Source organism: Hylaeus anthracinus, unplaced genomic scaffold, assembly GCF_026225885.1.
Source record: "Hylaeus anthracinus isolate JK02 unplaced genomic scaffold, UHH_iyHylAnth1.0_haploid 3, whole genome shotgun sequence".
Taxonomy (NCBI): Eukaryota; Metazoa; Arthropoda; class Insecta; order Hymenoptera; family Colletidae; genus Hylaeus; species Hylaeus anthracinus.
The window spans coordinates 16,724,621-16,744,755 of NW_026535284.1; the positions used below are offsets into that span (position 1 = coordinate 16,724,621).

At 45.8% G+C, this 20,135-nt stretch overlaps 3 protein-coding genes across 20 annotated transcripts in view; 2 read left to right on the forward strand and 1 right to left on the reverse strand.

Annotated features, from left to right (window-relative positions):
- Positions 1 to 11,857, forward strand: part of LOC128893598 (facilitated trehalose transporter Tret1-2 homolog) — a 38,532-nt gene extending 26,675 nt beyond the window's left edge. For 15 of the 16 annotated variants that reach the window (XM_054154675.1, XM_054154678.1, XM_054154681.1 and 12 more), the window contains 7 exons: positions 5,439 to 5,540; positions 8,817 to 8,959; positions 9,777 to 10,023; positions 10,124 to 10,408; positions 10,497 to 10,749; positions 10,908 to 11,248; positions 11,311 to 11,857. In XM_054154675.1, the coding sequence (XP_054010650.1) occupies positions 5,439 to 5,540; positions 8,817 to 8,959; positions 9,777 to 10,023; positions 10,124 to 10,408; positions 10,497 to 10,749; positions 10,908 to 11,248; positions 11,311 to 11,448 (1,509 nt within the window). In that variant the 3' untranslated portion in view covers positions 11,449 to 11,857. Of the gene's footprint in view, positions 1 to 1,420; positions 1,482 to 5,438; positions 5,541 to 8,816; positions 8,960 to 9,776; positions 10,024 to 10,123; positions 10,409 to 10,496; positions 10,750 to 10,907; positions 11,249 to 11,310 lie in introns of those variants that run through there. The other variant, XM_054154688.1, reaches the window with a different exon arrangement.
- The window catches only part of LOC128893604 (mediator of RNA polymerase II transcription subunit 20), a 47,901-nt gene extending 29,120 nt beyond the window's left edge, over positions 1 to 18,781 (reverse strand). For 2 of the 3 annotated variants that reach the window (XM_054154696.1, XM_054154695.1), the window contains exons 1-2: positions 18,556 to 18,781; positions 18,132 to 18,274 (exon numbers count right to left, since the gene is read on the reverse strand). In XM_054154696.1, the coding sequence (XP_054010671.1) occupies positions 18,132 to 18,274; positions 18,556 to 18,569 (157 nt within the window). In that variant the 5' untranslated portion in view covers positions 18,570 to 18,781. Of the gene's footprint in view, positions 1 to 1,248; positions 1,325 to 18,131; positions 18,275 to 18,555 lie in introns of those variants that run through there. The other variant, XM_054154697.1, reaches the window with a different exon arrangement.
- Positions 18,782 to 19,556: 775 nt separating this feature from the next.
- LOC128893592 (dystroglycan 1-like) overlaps positions 19,557 to 20,135 on the forward strand; it is a 31,424-nt gene continuing 30,845 nt past the window's right edge. The window contains exon 1 of the mRNA XM_054154660.1: positions 19,557 to 19,790. The gene's annotated coding sequence lies outside the window, so the exon portion shown is untranslated. The remainder of the gene's footprint in view (positions 19,791 to 20,135) is intronic.

Consider the following 20,135-nt stretch of genomic DNA (forward strand, 5'->3'; position numbering starts at 1 on the left):
ACGACATACGACATACGACATACGACATGCGACATGCGACATGCGACATGCGACGGAGAACAAGTAACACGTCGGACCTAGGTGACTGTAAGAGAGAATTATTCGTCCACGTGGCTCACGAGTCGCGATCCATGAATAAACGGCCCGGACTGCGTTCGTGGACGTCGCTTTGGGTACGCTGCCCCGTTGATAAGTAATCGTCCCTCCCAGGGGACCAAGGTTCGCGTTCGTCCGGTGCATCGATGTGCACTTTGCTGCACCGCTACTTGTGCAGGCCGAGCGAGTCGACCGCGTGCTGATAGGAGGACCCGGCCGATTGGTTAATTAATTACTGCCGCGAGACAGTCCGTTTTATTGCTGCTACGTTATCCTTTCTTTTTGACTGTCGCTCGTTTTAGTTGTCGTGGAACCGTAACTTGCGTGACGGAGCTCTTTCAAGGGTATCAGGTTCCTCGACAAGGCTAATTTTCAATTCGCGTTAAGGCGAGTTGAAACGGTATCCCGATACTCGACGATGTAACAATTGTTGACACAAGGCGACCGAGGTAACCGAGAACGGATCCTTGGATCTCCTGCCTGCTTCTGATCACTATTGCACATGGAATATTGCGCATGGATATGCTATTTTCGTACAACAGCTATTTGTTGTACCAGTGGTATTGTACATAGACAGACGTTTAAGAAAACATACGGAGAACGAGGAGTGGGCTCGAATACTCGTAGCCGTGTTTCGCGAAACTCATAATAATAGAGCGGGAAATCGAGGAGGTAGTGCGCGAGCACAAGTTTGAGCTGTCTAGAGGCGACTAGCACACGAGACGAGTAACACGACTCGTGGCTCGTGGCACCGCCACGCAAGCTATTCTTGGAGTGGATTTCCGCGGCGCGGACGCGGCGGCTTCTTTTTGGGCGGGGAACAAAAGGCTGTGAGCGCCCGCGCCGCTCGCCGCGCCGAGGGCTACGCGCGACTCTGCGAATTCATCGCGAATTCAAAGGACAAGCGTGAAAACGGGCCATTCGGTTACGCGTTTTCCACACTCGATGAGAAATGTTCCCCTATGACCCGGAAAATATAGCATACCTAAAGCATTACTTTAACGGAGAATAGCGATCGTTTCCATCATCTTTAATGTTCGACCAAACGTTTCGTGTGTTGCAAGTTACAACCTAATAGTAATCGCGCAACAAGGACCGAGTTAAAGTTAGGATGATTTATAGTGGTCCTGTTCGCACGCGAGGAATACCAACCGCCTGGAAGGATGCGTTGTATTATATTATTCATAGACGTCACGTGGTCCCTGAAACCCATTCAAGGCCAAAGGTTTAAATTAATAACACGCACTGCGAGATAAGGATTATGCAGAGACGACGCGACGGTATCGAGAGCCAACACGGTACGGAGATTGTATTCTCGAGTCGCGGACGGAAGGTGTGTCGAGCATATCCGAGGAACAAGGAACGAGACGCGGGAGCGCGAAAGTGTACAGTCATGGTAAAATGAACGCTCACAATCAGATCGCGATTACCTTAACAAACGTTGCGCACGAGTCACGAGTACCACGACGCTCGACGAATCGACATCGACATCGACATCGACATCGACATCGACAGATCAAACCGTGGAACAACGAGCTTGTAACGCACGATCGCGATCGATCTTATCGATACGTAATATACAATAATGTATCGATGAACGTGCGCGACGAGTATCATTCCTTCCGATACGTATAACCGGCGCGACGTTGATAAACGGACACGCGACAAACGAAACCAATGAAAAGAAGGTAAAGGGTGCAGCCTAATAAAACATAAAATACGGAGTGTAAACTGCAACTTGATTACTGTACCTCCGGGTTGCACAAGGTGCATTTCCTTTCTTGGAATTGATACGTCTTTCTCGAGTTAGGAGAAAATGATCGTTGGCTGCGGAACGAAAATGTCCCATAAATCAATCGCGATAGCTGCGGGTTTAATCGAACGTACAGATGCGGTCGTGTCGGTAATTAATTGGTGTGCGTTTAAAGGCGACCTGGTAAACGCGATGGTATCTTGTCGCGAAGAATTACTGCCGGTGCGGTGGTCAGTACCGATAATATTCGCAATATTTAATTAACATCGCGACCAAGTCGTGGATAAAAGACCAGTAGCGCGTAAACTGGTCCGTCGATCCGCTGTGCACCACTTGGATTACAAAAATTTCATAATTAATCGAATCTTTAATCGATGGATAAAGCAACGCGAAGCAGCAGTATTTTTGTTTATCGCGAATGTTGGAGAGTAAGTTGTGTTTACCCCGGCGCGGACGCAGACGCGGGCGTGGCAAACGATGAAACGATTTCAAAACAACGTTCAATCCCCCTAGCTCCCGGCAGCCATTCCTCGCGGTGGACAGCATCTCTTATTAAATCTCGGCAAGAAATTATTATTAACCGTGCGCTATCGTAGCGTCGGTGTCGGTGTCGGTGTCGGCGTCGGCGTCGTCAACCTTCGGGGCGCATACTTGAGGTTTATGCAAGGGTAACGCGTCTAGGGAAAATATTATCCAACTCGGGTGCTCTGTATGCAAGCGCATCGTGCTCTGGAATATTTGCTCGAATTCAGATTCATCTATTCAGATTAATCCCTCCTCCCTTGCCCGAGTATAAATCTCGCGGCCCTTTTTAATTTTCTGCAACCTCCAGCGGGACGATTAACCATCCGCAAACCTCAACCTCTGGATGCACCTTTCACGATCAACGATCCACGACGAGGTGCCGAGACCTCGGCGAGAGCTCGCGGGCGCGGGCGCGGGCGCGGGCGCGGGCTCGGCGTGGGTTCCCAACCTTTGAGTATAGAACCAAAGGCTGCGGGAGGTACAATTGAAAATATTACGTGTATAATACTCGGTATTTTAACACTAAAATTCGATGGCTGATTTATCATTTGTATTCGACACACATCGAATCGAAACAAGAATTTATTTTGTAATTTAGTCCTGATAACACTCTGAAAATAAAGTTGCCAACCCCCGTCGAGTTTACTACTCTGCGACGAGAATTTCTTTCCACCATGTCCACCAACATAAATTATGTGACTACATAATTCTGTCGAATTTTTGCGAGATTTGAAAAGCTTGAAAAATGGTTTGACAAGGCGCGACGAATGAAACGTGAGATACTTTCCGATTGAAATTCTCCGCGTTGTGCTAGTAACGTAACGTGATCGTAACGTAACAGCGACAGCGGTGAACGAACGCGAACGGTTCGCCATCAGACGAGTTCGATTAGTCTTCCAAAACGCTTTCGATACGATCTCGCGATCGTTGTAACCGAACCGCGTCCCAGACTCTCCAAGATATTGATCTCACAGCCACGATTTGCCAGCACGCGGAGCCACGATGCTCTGGAAACCTCTAGGCGAGTCTTCGGGAGAATAAATCCCGGAGGGGGTGGTGGACCGAGGTAGGAAACGTGAGAAATCGCATCTAAGGGGACCCGTTGAGCTTATCCGCCGCTATCTTGTCGGTTATTGAAAATCACCGCGGCCGCGGCTGCACCCACTCCGCACCGCGCCGCGTCGCTAGCTCTCCAGCGGTTCGTGGAATGAGGAGGGCAAACTGGCATCGAATAAAGTTGCAAATAGATCTTAATCTTTCACGACGCCGCGATAATTATAAATTACCGCTCGAGAAGAGACACACGAGGATAGATATTACTTACAATTAAGATACCGATAAAGGAATACGCGTGTCTAGGCCTATACAATAGAGGGAGTAAATCATTGCCGGCGTACGTCTTTCTCCACCCACGTCGACATCGCCGATCGCCTTCCTCCTACTCCATTCAACACTTTCCGATGTTGAAACGATTCTCTAGATTCGCGATAGCCGAACATGTCAGCGAAAATGGATTGCGAGATGACGATTGTTGCAAACACGATCGAACAAAGGAATCACGTTATCCAGCGCCGAAAATAAATAGAATAGAGACTCTTTTAACCTAATGGAAGAAAACTATTCCAACGAAGAATCGTTTGTACGTTGGTATGTACGATGTAGGTACGCTAATGCGCGTGTAGTGTAGACGCATCGATAGCGTACAATATAGCTACTCGAGTGGAAGTTGTCTACCAGGAGTTTGCACGAATACTCAACGATTATGGTATCTTAACAATTGCATCCGTAACGCGACGGTGACGGTGATCGCGACGTGTACATTTAGCACCGTTGACAAAGTTGTACCGTGACTGGAAATACAAAGTGTCATTTACGAAAGAATGAACTGTACAAAGTTTGCGAGAGCTAAACGATTCACGCATCATTTTCTAACTCGTTTGTCGTCGATGCAGGAGCAACGGGCGTCGAGCGAAATTTTGTCACGTTAAACCAGTCCGTCGTTAATCACGAAAGGCGTGAACGGAACGGACAGGTCGAACAACCGTTACCATCGTTCATTCGATATCTAAGGGGTCCAGAATGCGGCTCTGGGTGTACGTGTCCAATATCGTCGGGAGACCTAAATGCACGCCTCCGGTGACAGTTTCGACCGGCTTCTAATTGTAAGCGAGCTGCACCCGAAACCGCTCGCTTTCTCGCTCGTTTACATGGATGTGAATAAACAAGCCGCGGGGCCTGCAATAATTGCGAGTAAAACTGAAAAAGTGTCTAAGAGAGAGGGAGAGGGAGAGGACACGACTGACGAGGATTTAGATGTAACGAGCTTGAAAGCAACCGCCGCAACGCGACGCGACGTGACGGCTTGTCAGACGCAAAAAGTTTGCGTTTTCCGAGACCAGGACGTTGCGTGGGCGTCACAATTGCCTGTGCAACCTGGGACAATTATCTGTTGAGAAGTTTCTAGACAATGGTTCCTCGACAACTGCCTTATCGTAGGTAGGAGCGGTTACTTACAACTGCTCCCCTTTATAATTTCTGGAAGCTCGTAAACTTTGGACCACGATGTCAGCCACGATGTTAACCCCTCCCCACCGCGACCGTTCGACTTTCAATTACGTTCGCAAAACTGTTTGGCGAAACGATCCGGTTGGGTTTACGGTTGCTTACAAAAACACGAAACTACGGTTGCGATAATACGGTATCGCGACAACGATCCGTGTACAAATTGCGAAAACAATGCGAGAGGTCGACGTTTAGGCGTGTTCTTTCGAGTAGAAAGATAACGGGAACGGTGCTAATGGTTCGAGTGGCAAGGCCACGACTAATCCTGCTATTCGGAGGAGAGGTAGGATCCAGGTTGCACCAGTCGAAAGTAGAAATTCAAAGTTGGACGATAGAAAGGTCCGAAAAAGATTCGACTCGACAGGCTCGAAAGGAATTTGCCGGCGCGGCGTGTCGTAGGGTTTGATGGATGGATGGATGGATGGATAGATGGATATCCTGTTTATGGCAAGTGGTATCGTGTGTTCGTATCGGGTAACATTGCTATCTTTTTCTGTTGCAGGTAACAACGGTGCCAGACGAGGGCGAAAACAGCTTTAAAATGCCCAGAGCTTCCGTGGTACACATGACGTCGACGGCGACGAGACCGCAGCACATGTCGCAGGTATTCTCTCCAAAAGAAAACTACCGTCGATTGTAGCGAATCTTCCTTTCTTGTCACGGACTCATATCGATATGCAAATATCCAAGATAGCCGCGAGCTTAATTGAGTGGACCAGCTTAAAATGCATATCGAGCACCGGTGAGTCTTTCGACTCGAGCCTCTCCCTCTTTCGACTCGAATTTCCACCCTCTTTCCCGTCTCTCCGAGCTTATTGCGCGCACACACTCGCCGTGCACTTTACTAACCTGGACTGACCAGCCATTTTCATAATACCACCACTCTAAAGACTTTCAAAGCTCTTTTTCTCCTTCGTTCTCCTTTCGCTTAGGGCCTCGGCTAACAGTTTTAAGCTAATGGTTCTCTCGGTTAACTTGGACCTAACTCGAGCACATCCTTTCTCGGTGTAGCTTGGCGCAAACGAGCTTTTAACGTCGGTGTCGTGTGCCGCTGCCAGAAGAAACGGATAGCCAAATCTACAAACCGTCGCGTCGCGTCGACCCAGGAAATTCATACTCTTGCGAGGATTGCGAATTTCCTTGAATTTTCAATGTTATAGCACAAAGTACAGAGTAGGTACTGTTTGCACGGACCGATTTTATCCAATTCTCCATTTATCCGCGTCACTTTCGCAACCTTTCCGGGACTTTCAAGTATATTGATTCTAGGTTTCTTTTATCAGGGAATATCTTAATCGTGTAACAACACCGCACGAACGTGTACCTATAGAGTTATTAGTAGGTATTATCATACATCTAGTATTAGTAGAATCCACTTATTGTTAGTCCTCTTCCAGTTCTGTTGGGAATTAGATTTCGGTATTAGTAAATGCAGAACCTTAAATTACCGGGTCTCGTTCACGCTGTTTCTAACTTTGACATTGTACATTATACGTCAATTAAACGACGACGATAATCACTTTCAGCACGACAACTAGGCATCATTCGCGTTACTGGATTTCCAACGGAAACCGAATCTCTTCGACACGATACAATTCCAGCTTTTACATTCGATTTCCAAGCGAGCTCAGTTCCTCGGCATACGCTTCGAACGTAGAGGAAAGTTGGCGTAAACCGTTCGATGACTCGTGTCGCTACTTCTTCATGCCAGTTGCAGGGTTTGTATTCGAGTAACTCTCCAAGACAAATGTGCGAGAATTATTTCCTTCTCGAAGAGGACCAAATGCATTTACATTGGTGTTGTCTCTGGCGTGTCCTTGAACACGCTTGTAACATATGTGTATTGTATGCAAACCGTTGGCATCGGCGAGACGGGTCGTTACGATCGAGCAAGCTAAAAATCGGCATAAATTGTGCCGAGTGTTGAGAAAAATGTACAGATTGCTCGATGCCTTCGCTATAGTTTTCCTGTTTAATCGATGGAATTTTAAGAAGACACTCTCGGCATCGATTTCACGTACATTTACATAGGGATTCGATATTTCGCTCTCACCGCAGCTAGACGCTTATTATGCGCGATTAAACGCATCGTGTTTGCGACGCGTCGCGTCCTGTCCCGTCCCGTCCCGTCCCGTCCCGTCCCGTTCCGTCCCGTCATCTGACTGACTGACCTTTCCGCAATCGACAATCGCGTCGCGCTGCACAGCGAGAGGGTTTACTCGCGTCGAACTACCGTCGCGTCACCGAACGATATTGCGTGGTTCGCACGCCGTTTTCCAATCGGTGAGTTTTTTAGTACCTTTCGTAGTACCTTTCCACCGATCCCGCTTCGAGTTGTGACAAAGCGCGACAAAGACGAAAGGTAGAACCCTCGGTACCGTGAAATATCATCCCATGACTCGGAAAACCGTGACACCTGATACAAACGATCTCAAACGTCGTGACACTCGATAGAGACGACCCTAGGAATCGTAACGAAAGCCCGGTAATTGCGATACCGTATAAAATTGATGTCTCGGAAATTGAGACCTCGATACCGATCATCCCGAATGTATGCTATCGGATAAGAGGGCGAAGACACGGACGCACTCGGAACATTGAAAGCGCCAAGATCTCTGGTACGATTGTACGATTTATTTTTACAATTGGTGTACACGTATATAGTGTATCGTTTAAAAAGTATGTAAAAACTGCGAAAGGGTCCGAACACATGAAAGATGAGCATGGCCGTGGCAAGTTTCTACGGCACCGTAGAGCGAAAACACATTTGTCGGTCTGTACCCTCGAGGGTATCGCTTTCCGTACCGTTTGAGCGTGCCTCGAGTACCTCGCTGTATTCCTTCTGCCAAGAATACACGATAGCTAGGTACACGTGTACGGTAGCTCCAAGGATATACATAGGTGTACGTAGAATATATCTACTCGTGTACACTTCTGTGCACCATCGGACCTCTTTATCGACATTCCTGAAAAACGGAAACGCAAATGCAAAACTTGAAACGACAATGAATTTGTCTCTGAGTAATCCACCAGCCAAAAACCAATCTCACGCGTGTCGTTTAGACTCCGTCTCCTATCTCTTCCTGAACCAAACAGTGCAGAGAGGCATAAACAGAGCTGGCGCATGCTACGATACCAGTTTTTGTTTCGAGCATTCCTTCGGTTATCGGCTAGCTAGGATATCGTAACATAGTACATATGTATATCGTTGACACGATTCGCGGGAACCAGAACGAACCAGAAATACGTGAAATGCGTGGTGTGCATCATCGAAAAGGGTCGACGATGCGCACGAGTCGGAGCACTGGTTCCAACAATGTTTCGCGTTCCTCTGCGGGAAATTCCGTTGTTCCGTAATTTCGGCTCCGTGCACCGCAAAATCGGCAATTTCTACACAGAAGGAACTCGAGCACTCGACCATCGTCACGCGCCGCGATACACACGGCGCGGCGCGGCGTTCTGTTAGCGATCGTTGCGGAGATGCGCACACCAATCCCGGGCTATGCGAGATGTTTAGTATTCCTCGCAAATGCTCAAGAGAGAGCGAGAGCGAGTGAGAGAGAGAGAGAGAGAGAGAGAGAGGGCGCTCAGGCTTTCAATTTGCGGCCAACAATTTGTCCGTCGCGACTCGACACGACCCGACGCGAACGATACGATACAGTGGTCGAGAGCCGCGATATGCTACTGTGATATCTAGGTATACACACGGGATCCGAGTATCCCAACATTCGTCGATGAACAAATTCGCATCTCTCTGTACCTACCACCTCCGTCCGTATAATCTATCGCGACGATCGATACGACGAGATTCGCGTTCGGTAGAATTCGGAGGAATTCTCGCACGTCAACTTTCATACGAAAAATGTACCTCTCTGTTTAGGTTTTAGCCACCCTGGCACTGTCTATGGGAACGCTATCCTCGGGTTTGGCCAAGGGTTACACTTCGCCGGCCTTGGACTCCATTCTAGACAACCAACCTCCTCACCTTTACCAATCGTCCAACAACAACAACAATAACACTTGGTAAGTTTTAGCAGCGGCGAAACAGGCGCAACGAATGCAATAAAAGTGAAACTTTGTATGTACTTGTGGGTTATAGGTACGTGTCGTGTCCGGTACCGATTAGCGTCGTTTTACAGATAAGCAAATGAAACGACCGCGGCCCGAGATATTTTCCTCTCGTTCCCTACTACTCCCGCCTCGTTTGCGCGTTCGTGTAATAAAGCGCGGGCCAATATTTTAGATAATTCGCGTAACAAATGCGTCAACGTCAATCCGTTCCTTTTCGAACGGTGTCGCATACTTTCTCCGCGATAGCAGTTGGTTCGTTTGGTTTATCGGTAGCACTGCAAAGGGAGCACGCTGCATAAATCAGCAACAAACCGTGTCCCGTTCTCTGTGTATCTTATACCTCCGAGTCCAAACCTACAATAATATTCGGCGTCGAATTATACATCTGTATATAATAATTATTCCGAGTACTCGGACCCGTTAGCCTCGCGTACAACGATCGCGTATCGATATAGAGTATCGATATAGAGTTCCCTCTATAGAGAAACAAGGCAGCATATCCTCCGTGAAGTACAACGTAAGGTATCCTTGAACCGGTTATCAAGATCGATTATGCACGCGCAGCGATAGGTCCCACTCGGCGTGGCGCGAAGCGTGGCGCGAAGCGTGGCACGAAGCGTGGCACGAAGCGGCGAACCGTGTCGATGTCGCGGCTTAATCGTGGACAGTGTCGTAGACAAGACTGCTTGGTATTAGGGACCGATTAGGTTCCGGTATTACGTGACACGGTCCCTGTCGTCCTAAATCGTATCGCGGCATTTTGTCGCAGGTCGGCTTTCTCCGTGACGCAACAAGAAGCCTCTTGGGTAGCGTCTCTGTCGATGCTGGGCGCATGGTTCGGTGCTATGATCGGCGACTGGATAATGAGAAGAGGGCGTCGATTGGCCCTCCGCGCGACGTCGTTGCCTCTGACCGCAGTTTGGATCTTCACCGGAATCGCACCCTGCGTGGAATTGGTCTACGTGACCAGCTTCGTCGGAGGTCTTTGCTGTTCGGTCATCACGATGGTTGGTCAGGTAAGAATGCTACGAGTGGTACGACAGTTGTCGAAACGGACAAAGTCTTTGGCGAGAAAACAAGTTCAAGTTCGATGTTGAATTTCTTTTCCGGTCTCAGGTGTACATATCGGAAATCTCGATGCCGGGCATCAGAGGCTGCCTATCGGCCATGTTGAAGGTGCTGGGTCACGTCGGCGTGTTATTGTCGTACATAGCGGGCATGTACATGAATTGGCGGCAAAGCGCCCTGCTGGTAGCAGGAGCTCCCTCGATGCTGTTTTTGGGGACCCTCTTTATACCCGAGACGCCTTCGTACCTCGTTCTGAATGGCAAAGACGACGAGGCAGCCAACAGTTTACAGTGGCTGCGCGGCGATCACGTCGATATACGACACGAACTTCAGGTAACTCGGTTTTCCTTCTCCGTTATATGTATAGAGCCCCGAGCAACGTATCGTTAAACATTAAAAATGATGAAATTGTTGGTCGCAGGTGATCAAGACGAACATTCTGGCCTCGAGAGCAAAGCAGTACGAGCTGACGTTCAAAAACAGTATGTTCACGCCGCGATTGTACAAACCCATCGCCATAACGTGCGGCTTGATGTTTTTCCAAAGGTTTTCCGGAGCGAATGCGTTCAATTACTACGCGGTCATTATATTTCGCCAGACCTTGGGTGGCATGAATCCTCACGGCGCGACCATTGCGATTGGCTTCGTGCAATTGTTGGCTTCCCTGTTATCGGGTAGGTGTACCAGGCTACTAGATACGGCTACGGGGTAAGGGCCGATCAGCCAACGACCAAAATAATAGTCGTAACGTTGAAATTGATAAACGAGGCGTCGAGTCGAAACGATCTGAAAAAAACGCTAAAACGCTCGTTATCCTTTTTACCGTGTGCAGGATTCCTGATCGATATCGTGGGCCGTTTGCCGCTTCTGATAGCCAGCACCGTGTTCATGTCGTTGGCATTGGCAGGTTTCGGTAGCTACGCTTACTACATGTCGCAGACGCAAAATCTGGGCTATCCGGACAACGCGGTTGTCGGCCAACACGACTGGATACCGTTGCTTTGCGTACTCGTCTTCACGACAGCTCTCGCTCTGGGCATATCGCCAATTTCGTGGTTATTGATTGGCGAGCTTTTCCCCCTGGAGTATCGCGGCCTTGGTTCGAGCATCAGCACCAGCTTTAGCTACTTTTGCGCGTTCGTTGGGATTAAACTCTTTATGGATTTTCAGCAGGTGAGAGATGTATTTCTCGCGGAAAAAACCAGGAACCTTGCTAACCGGTTAATTCGTTGCAGACGTTCGGACTGCACGGAGCTTTCTGGTTTTACGCGGCTGTGGCGGTATGCGGACTGTGCTTTGTCGTTTGCTGCGTCCCGGAAACGAAAGGGAAACAGCTGGACGAGATGAACCCAGACTACGCGCAAGCACGGTAGTATAAGGCCTCGCTGACAGGAGGCCTGTCGAATCTGGAAAAGGCCAACAAGCCCCTGCCAGGAGGAGCTTATCCTAATCAACACGATCCACGGGATCTGTACAACTCGAACCATCCGGGCACATCCTGTCAGACCTCAGCCAACAGGAGCGCTAGTAATCGAAAATTATCCGACTACTGCAACATTTTCGCGGAGAAAACCAACAGAATCGGTAGAAACGTCGAAAGCTTTATGCAGTCTCGTGGATTCTTCGCGAGCCGTTGTTCCATCGACGAGACCGCCAATCGAGGAACCAACGCGACGACCATTCGCAAAAGCAACGGTGACGCGATCAGGGCCGATTATCGGTTCCCCGCACGACCTCGACCGGCACATCGATTCGACGCCGACGCCGACGCCGACGCCGACGCAGACACTTGCGAGGAGAATCGTCGTCGTTACGCTCGAACCGAGAGAAACAATCGCAAACGATACCGAAACGTTTACCCGCAGGATACGAGTATCGAGACGAACAGCATCGATCGCGGTTCGGAGGTTCCGATACACCCTACAACGGATAGAAGACGCGCCGCGGCCGTCGGCAATCATTACGCGGCTGCATACGAACCAGCGCATCCATGGAGAAATCTCCCTGCTCTCGGTGATCCGAGTGTCTCGAAACCGATTCTGCGAAATGAAACGAGTCGCGCGAGAGGTGAAAGGACCTACAGCTCCACCCTGCCAAGACGCAGCAGGCCCATCAACTTCCGAAAGCAGTCAGGCTCCCTCGAGTCGCGTCGCGGCTATCCCAAGAGTCTGCAAGATCTCTCGGACCTAGACTTGGAGCTAGACGACAGGATCGAGGAGCCCAGTATTTCGTCTTTTCTATCCCCGAGTGACCGAGACTGGACGGCCAGGTTAGACGACGTATATCGTCGTCGAAGATACCGAGAGGACCAACTCGAAGATGATTATCTCAGACTGTACAGAAGCATGTCGAGGCTGGACAAGTATACCCAGGCCGGAAGATACGAGCCCGGACAGGTGCACTACGAAAGAGAGTGTAGAACATTTGGCAAAGACACGGTCGCCTTCATCTATTATAAAACGTGTTATTTGTGATGTACGGGAAAGGCAAGGGTCGACGACCACTCGAGAGCCTCTTTATCGGGCAAATCTCTACATCGTCTATCCACCACGATCACGAGTTGTAATTTAGCGGGAACGCCAGCCGCGGCGATCCCAATCGAAATTCTAAACGCGATCTTTCTACTGCTCGGAATACATTTCGCGATTCATCTTTAGATCATTACGGTATCGATAAATCAAGATCTCGTCAGCGGTGGCTTTAGGTAGCCGAGTTCCTTTTGCCTTTTTCCATTTTCCATTTTCCTTTTTCCTTTTTCCTTTTTCCTTTTTCCTTTTTCCTTTCTCCAACACGTAAAATAATCGACGACTTACAATCAATAGTCGTCCATGTACAAGGTTGGTCTCGGAAACCATTCGACAAAGAGTCCCTTTTCTTAATCGTCGTCTTTGAATAATCGACATTCTAAAGAATCTCGTATCGTGTAATCGAAATGGTACAATTTATATACCAAGTAGCATTTAGACAAAGCTAGTCGTCGAGTTGAATGTTCATCATTTCTTTGACCAGTTTTACGGCTCACTCTCGACGTAAACGTGCCAAGCGGACACGAATGAATCCCGTCGGCTCTAGTAGCGATCTTTGTGTCTGTCTTGAAACGTCGAACGATATTTTGACCAAGATAAGCATATGAATTATTTTCGGTACTTATCGCAACCTTCGAATGAATTTACTCTGGACTTGCACTCGAAAAGAATCTCGTCGGAACAAAAGAACGCTCTTCCGTGCACGTGCCTTCTCAGAGAGCACGCAAAATGCAAATTACACTAGACGTAGATACGTATGTAAATACACGACAAAAAAAGAAAGAGGAAAAAACAAGCAAGAGTCGAAGGGAAATAAGGAAACGTTAATACATAGATACTGGGAATACACTCGATAGACTGGTTCGTCGCGATGATCGACGTCAAAACTTACACGCGAATATTTCTTTGTTATGTTCAATGTCTTTGAACTTGGAATCGTAACGATATACTAAAAGATAGAAAAGATTTCACTACTTCCAAAAATCAAATTCTTGTTCTTTCGAGCGTGTAACGATCGATCGATGCGCGTATATTAAATTTAGCGGTTAGTTTTGCTGGTGAAAATCGGGGCCGCATCTCGTCAACGATGAACGCGTTGTTATCAGAGAAATGAAACGCTGGTACAGCGTTCGCGATAAACTGCATCGTGATACATAACGAAATGTTCTACCGTAGGTAAAGCGACTCGATTTATTTTTTCATCGACTTAATTATATCCGCGCTTTGCGCTAGCGTAACGTATATGTATAGCACACAATGACGATCTTGGATTCGCGGTGCAACTGAAAACAGAGTGATTCGTCGGAGAAAGAAGAAATTTCAAAAAAATTTCGAATAAACTTGATTCGTAAGAGATATCTTTTTCATAATATTTGAGTTTCAAAGTATGCGGCAATTCGAGTAACGTGGATCAAGTAAAATTACCGAGTACCCTGTATAGCGTAGCGTTGGACGCAATATCTTTGCCGAAAAAGACAAATATTTCATGTCCAATAGCAAATATAAACAACACACCGATGGCCTCGTTCGAAGAATTTAGCGTAAAGGCCATTCGCTTAACGATGACAATATTCAAAATGTAGATACTATATGTACATACGTACATTATCTTTCATACTAATCGTAAGTACCTACCTATCGTGTAAATCGATTATCATCGTACATTGTATAGACGCGCGTGTCCATATGGACGCATGGTTGTTCGGACTATGCGACACCGGATCGACAAATTTTACGACAATACTACTTACAATTAGCTATTGCCAAACCTCGTGGTACCGTAGGAATTCCAACACGACGGCATCTGCGCCGGATCAATATTTTGTTTGTAACGTCAAGGGCGGTCGCATCTCGAACAAGACACTCTACTCGTATCTATCGAGTCGTTAGTTTTGTTGTCGTCGAGTTAGTTGGAACTGGAGGTATGGCTGCCACCGACGCCGACGTGCGACGATAAGACAATTTTTGATAATTCTCGTTGGTATAAGCGTTCGTATAGATAGACTAACTAACCATTTGTGCAATGATACCATCCGATCTCGAATTCGAGAGAGGAGTCACACGTTTCTTAGGAGGGTGTAAACAAAAAATACGAAAGAAATGGCATTTGTATTTTGTATTTTTATATAGTTTGTAGTACTTGAGCGGCGACTTGGCGGACAACGATGTCTACATCTGTGATCGAGGGCCTAGTCTTCACGGACGAAAATATTTTTCATATATTTGCTTGGTTGACAGCCGGTCTCTGCAACGCGTCAAACGACCGGAACTCGTAAATCGAGAAATTCGTTGAAACTCTGATCAGTTTGCGATCGTTACGATATTTTTCTACCCGCATCGGTTCCAATTACTATACAGAAATTAAGTGCCCCGAGAGACCAGGGATGTCGAATTTACCATATCAACCTTTCTACCTTTCGCGTCGGTGATTCTCGTAGATGTATCGAAAAGACACGCGTCAGCCTAGTTGACTTTATTTTCTAGACGAATCGTCTCGTCGTTAAAACTTTGATTCGATAATATTTTTTTCCGTGCAGTCTAACGGCAACACTTGTTACATCTATAATATTCGTTTACACTCGTGAGTCATATCTCTGCCATATCCAATATTCTAACGAAGCGTGCTCGTTCCGCTCGTTCTACAATGAAAACGTAACCAAAGAACAGCACCTTCGACTTTCGTATCTAATCGTAAACGAATCTTACGATGCTCAACAGCTTGGACGCAGTATCGAATAATTAAGTATAAAATTAAGTTAGCGTGCAGGTATAATAACACTCGTCAAAGACTCGAGTAAGAGTAGAGTAAGAGAGAAGACGAAAGATACTTGAGAATTCTATACTATATATATATATATATGGATATGTACAAACTGTACAGGAAGATTCTTCGACCATTGTAACGACTATCTCGTTTTCTTTAGTATAATGCGCCGAACAAATGTACTATACAGGTACATGTACATGTAGGTAGCATCTTGTAAGATCCGCCGCCGAGGAAGGCGCGATAGACGATAGACGATAGACGATAGACGATTACCGATTAACGTTAACATTAACGCTAAACACTACGGAACGCGCGCGAGAAGAATGCGATAGACTCCTCCTCTGATGTCGATGTCAACCAATCGTTGTTCGACTTTTAGCAAATCCACGTCTAGAGACACATCTTGTCTCCAGACAAATGGTCGACGTAACCGATCCCTCGGGCGAAATTAATCGCACTCTTCGCTATGAACGCGTATGGTAGCGATCTTTTTCCCGATTAATAAAAAACAAAAAAGAAAAACAAAACAAAAAACACAAAAAAAGCAAAGCAAAAAAGCAAAAAGAAAAAAAAATCGAAAGAATCTGCACTGCGCACTCTCGTGAATTGAACTCTCGTGGTTTATCGTAATCGTAGATGTAGCGATTAGCGAGTCGTGACACATTGTCGGATATAATTCTTATTATTGCACGTCTAATTATGCGATCGATGATCCTTGCGTTGTTTGACGCAGACCGTGGTGCGAATGATAGAAAAACAAGGAAAAAAACAACAGTTTTCAACAAATTTTTGGAAACTTCAATAAGAACGGGAAATATTCCTTCGCGTTTATTCGATAATAATTATAACGTCGATTCGAAAATTAAAGTGTATACTACCTTTTAACTAAATGAAATCTCTGATCTGTATACGCGTAGAAAATAAGCTCTCTGTCGATCATTACGGATGATACGACATATCGCAAGTATCGAAAACACCACGGTCTGAAAAGTAGGCTATACATACGCATGATTACCTATGTCTTCTATTTATCGACAATAATTTCACGAAAATTATTTACAAGTTAACGACAATAACAGGACACTCGAAGGAAACGCTGGCCGTCACCGAAGAGGAATGGTCCCGCGTAGATACATCGCTAATCGAAAAGAGAGAATTCTGAGAACGTATTTTCAAAAAGCTACATACATTAAGATTATACATATACAGTACTATAAATAAATATGTATTCGTACATACACATACATGTACACGTACACGTACACGTACACACGTATATCTGACATAAGTCAAAGTCGAGCCTAGCTTCGCTTGCTAGATTTAATATTTTTGTAATGACGCTTAGATGTAGTTGGTTTGTACCTTTACAGAGTAAACGTGTTTACTTTCGTGCACCATCGTCGAAATTCGAATGGAAGCAAAACGATAGATTCGCAACTATACCAGCTGAGCGTTTGCTCCGTTTACCACCGTTTAAAATAATATCGTAAAAAGAACGAAAATGAATCGGTGATTTGAAATTGAAATCGAACCTTACGGATGTTGACGATTTGCTTGGATTACATAAAACGTAGCTACGCCCGTCTATCGATTACGCGAATTCATCCGTTGAAACTAGAGACGGGCAAAATTCTTATCTAGATACAAATTTTGGCTAACGAATAAAAACTAACGAGCCTTCGATCTGTTGGATTCTGATTCGATAATATTTACAATACGAATATGAAAATAAAATCATGTTTCTTATTCATAGAACAGAATAAAATGGAATAAAATGGAATAGAATAGAATAGAATAGAATAGAATAGAATTGAGCGATTATTTGAATTTCCGATCGAATAAACATCCAACAACTAAATCGCTATACGCTGTTCCTATTCATTGACTCTATTATTCGTATAGAATTTTGGCCAGCTCTAGTTAAAACACGTTGAAATCTTTGGATTATGTGATAACCGGAAGAAAATCGGTTCGACTGGATGTTGATGAAATCGATAGAGATTACGAGGAAGCAAACAATCGTTGAACGAAAGTCGATCGAAGAAACTCGTGCAGCACAAAAGAATCCTGCCGATATTGTGCCGATGGTAGCACGAAATCCGCAGCTAAAGAAACGTAAACTTCCGCTAATGGATGTACCGCGTACATATTTATGTTACGCGTTAAGCGTATATGTACTTGAGTCGTAATTCATTAGCATCTGCGTTTGTACCTCCTTAGAAGTAACCAACTGGATATACGATCGCTAAACGACCTTCGGCGGAACCAAACTATCGCGTGTTTGTATAGAAATCCATATGAAATCCACACCTAACGAAAATGCCAAACGAACAGAGATGTAATCGTCGAACGGTGAACTTTATTATTCCCTCGTCTACCCCTCCCTAAAAAAGTGTATATCGTTCTAGAATGAATCTTGACAAACATATTTTAAAAGCTTACGATACGATACGTGCTTCTTAATAATCGAAGACTGTTTAATTGTAGCAATTAAACGCGTTCGATTCGAATCGAAACGAAACTTGCAATATCTATAATAATTTCACCGTATTGTAAATATATGTATACAATATTTGCATCGGATGTCTTTCGAAAAATGTACACTTGTAGCCATCTGTATTCGAAAGGACGTACCAAGTATTCGATATTACCGCTGTCCGCGACCGACGCCGACGCCGACGCGAGTAATTGGTGAGTGGACGTAGCGTTCTATTCGGTAACATAAATTTAAATTTAAAATGTATAATATTACAGAAAAACTCACCCAATTGCGGCACGGACACGTAGGTTTCGCAATCTACGAGAAACTGGCCAGTTTGCACTGCACCGAGGGCGATAACTCTCTTTGTCAAGAATTCGATCGTTTGAGGACCGGTTCTATTTTCTATCATCGGGTATTGTTGCAACCTAACGAACACACAAAATGCCGGTCGCAAACAAAGTAACTGTCTAACTGTCGGGTAAGCGTTCTTCTTACGTTTAGTGTTTAGGGATATACTGTAATCGAAATATTCGAAAAGATTATTCGCATCTACCCAACATGTGCTTAGAGCGCTACATAACCTCCAAACGTCAGAAATGTCGATAAGCATGTGCAGTTGCAGGCGTGCAAAGTAAAAGAGCCGTGATTCTATAAATCGTCACTTGGAACGATTGTATTAAACGTTTTCGCGTATAAAATTACTTACACAGTGACACCCATGTTATCGAGGATATTTTTTGAATAAAACACCCCGGGACAGCCGGACAGCGGCACGGTGGCAAGCAGTGGCAAGTGACAACACAGAACAATTGTCAAAAGGAAAGAACGCGCCCAAGTTGTATACGTTACACGTTATCCATATCCATCCATCGTCGCTGAGTTTAACCGAACCCCGACGGATGGCGCTGCGAGTACAAAATGTGACCCGGCCTCTGCAACGCGGATCAAAACATTTTTTCGAGTCAACGTTAACGTTATACAATATTACAGACGAACCATAAAATTACGAGTAACTAATATTCCAACAAATAAAAGTCTATACTATGATTCGAAGAGCTGTTAAAGTATCTACACATGTCGCACGCGAATCAAATAATCGATGAGCTCGTGAAAAAGCAGTAGTTTCAGTTTGCGTCGACTGTTCCGTAAGAAACATATTTAGCTGAATCAACGAGGCACGTGAACATGGGGAATGTAGAAAATCGAAATTGCTCGAGCAAACGAGCAAACGAGCAAAAAGTAAAGTGGAAATTCGAAAAAAATGCGAGTTTAACTTTGGTATTAGCTACGTACTACGTACGTAATAATTGGCATACCGTATGCTGAATAAGCCGACGATAAGCAGTCGATCGAGCATCAGTTCGTGGCCGTGTTTGGCCATCTGTGCCGATGTGCCGAGCATGCCGTTTATTTCACAACACGTGACATCGAGCCGATAAGTATGCAATCGTATGCACTTGGCGTGCGATTCGTATGCGTTTAATCGAGGACAAAGACTAAATCGAATATCGTTATCTGTTCGCGACAACCTATGATCGAACATGCGTTGCGAGTTAACACTTGCGCATCGACGTTCTCCCGGATATTTTGGTACCTGAATCCCTGAATGTCACGGAAAACAGTATCTCGGCATTTCACCGTGCGGGAAGAAGCGTTCGCACAGTCCTCCATCGATGACACGAATATCCCGATTAGGAGGAAAAGCGAGTCGTTGAATCGCGAATACCGGTAACCGGGCAGGTTACTTGGCTAACAATAAGACAGTCAGCAGGAATATCGCTGTTCGAGGTTAAAATACACCGGAGCTTGCCAACTATTGTACGAAATACAAAAATAGGTGGCAATCACGGGTGAGATGTTCATCGACAGGAAACTACGAGCGGATGTTCGGAGGCGCGTGACTCGAATGCGGAACCACTCCACTCTCTCATCGGGACTAAGGCAAACGATTAAATATTCCATCGATATTCGACGGTAGCTGGGAACAAATTTAAATTTTGTCTCGGGAAGGCTGAATACGAGAACCGACTTGTAGCAACGCGACGAATACGCGTTCAGCCGATAGACAGCCACGAATCGAATAATTTATACTTTCGTTTTTATAAATTTTCTATGTCTATGGCGACACTCGACATCGAAAACAACATACAAGAGTCGCTTCGTAATTAATCGACGATATTTGGACGATTTTCAGCCTAATTCGAAACAATCGAAATCGATTGAATTTTGCGCAAAACTTGTTCGAAATGTTTGAATCGGCAAAGATGGTCGAAAGAGTTTCGCGAT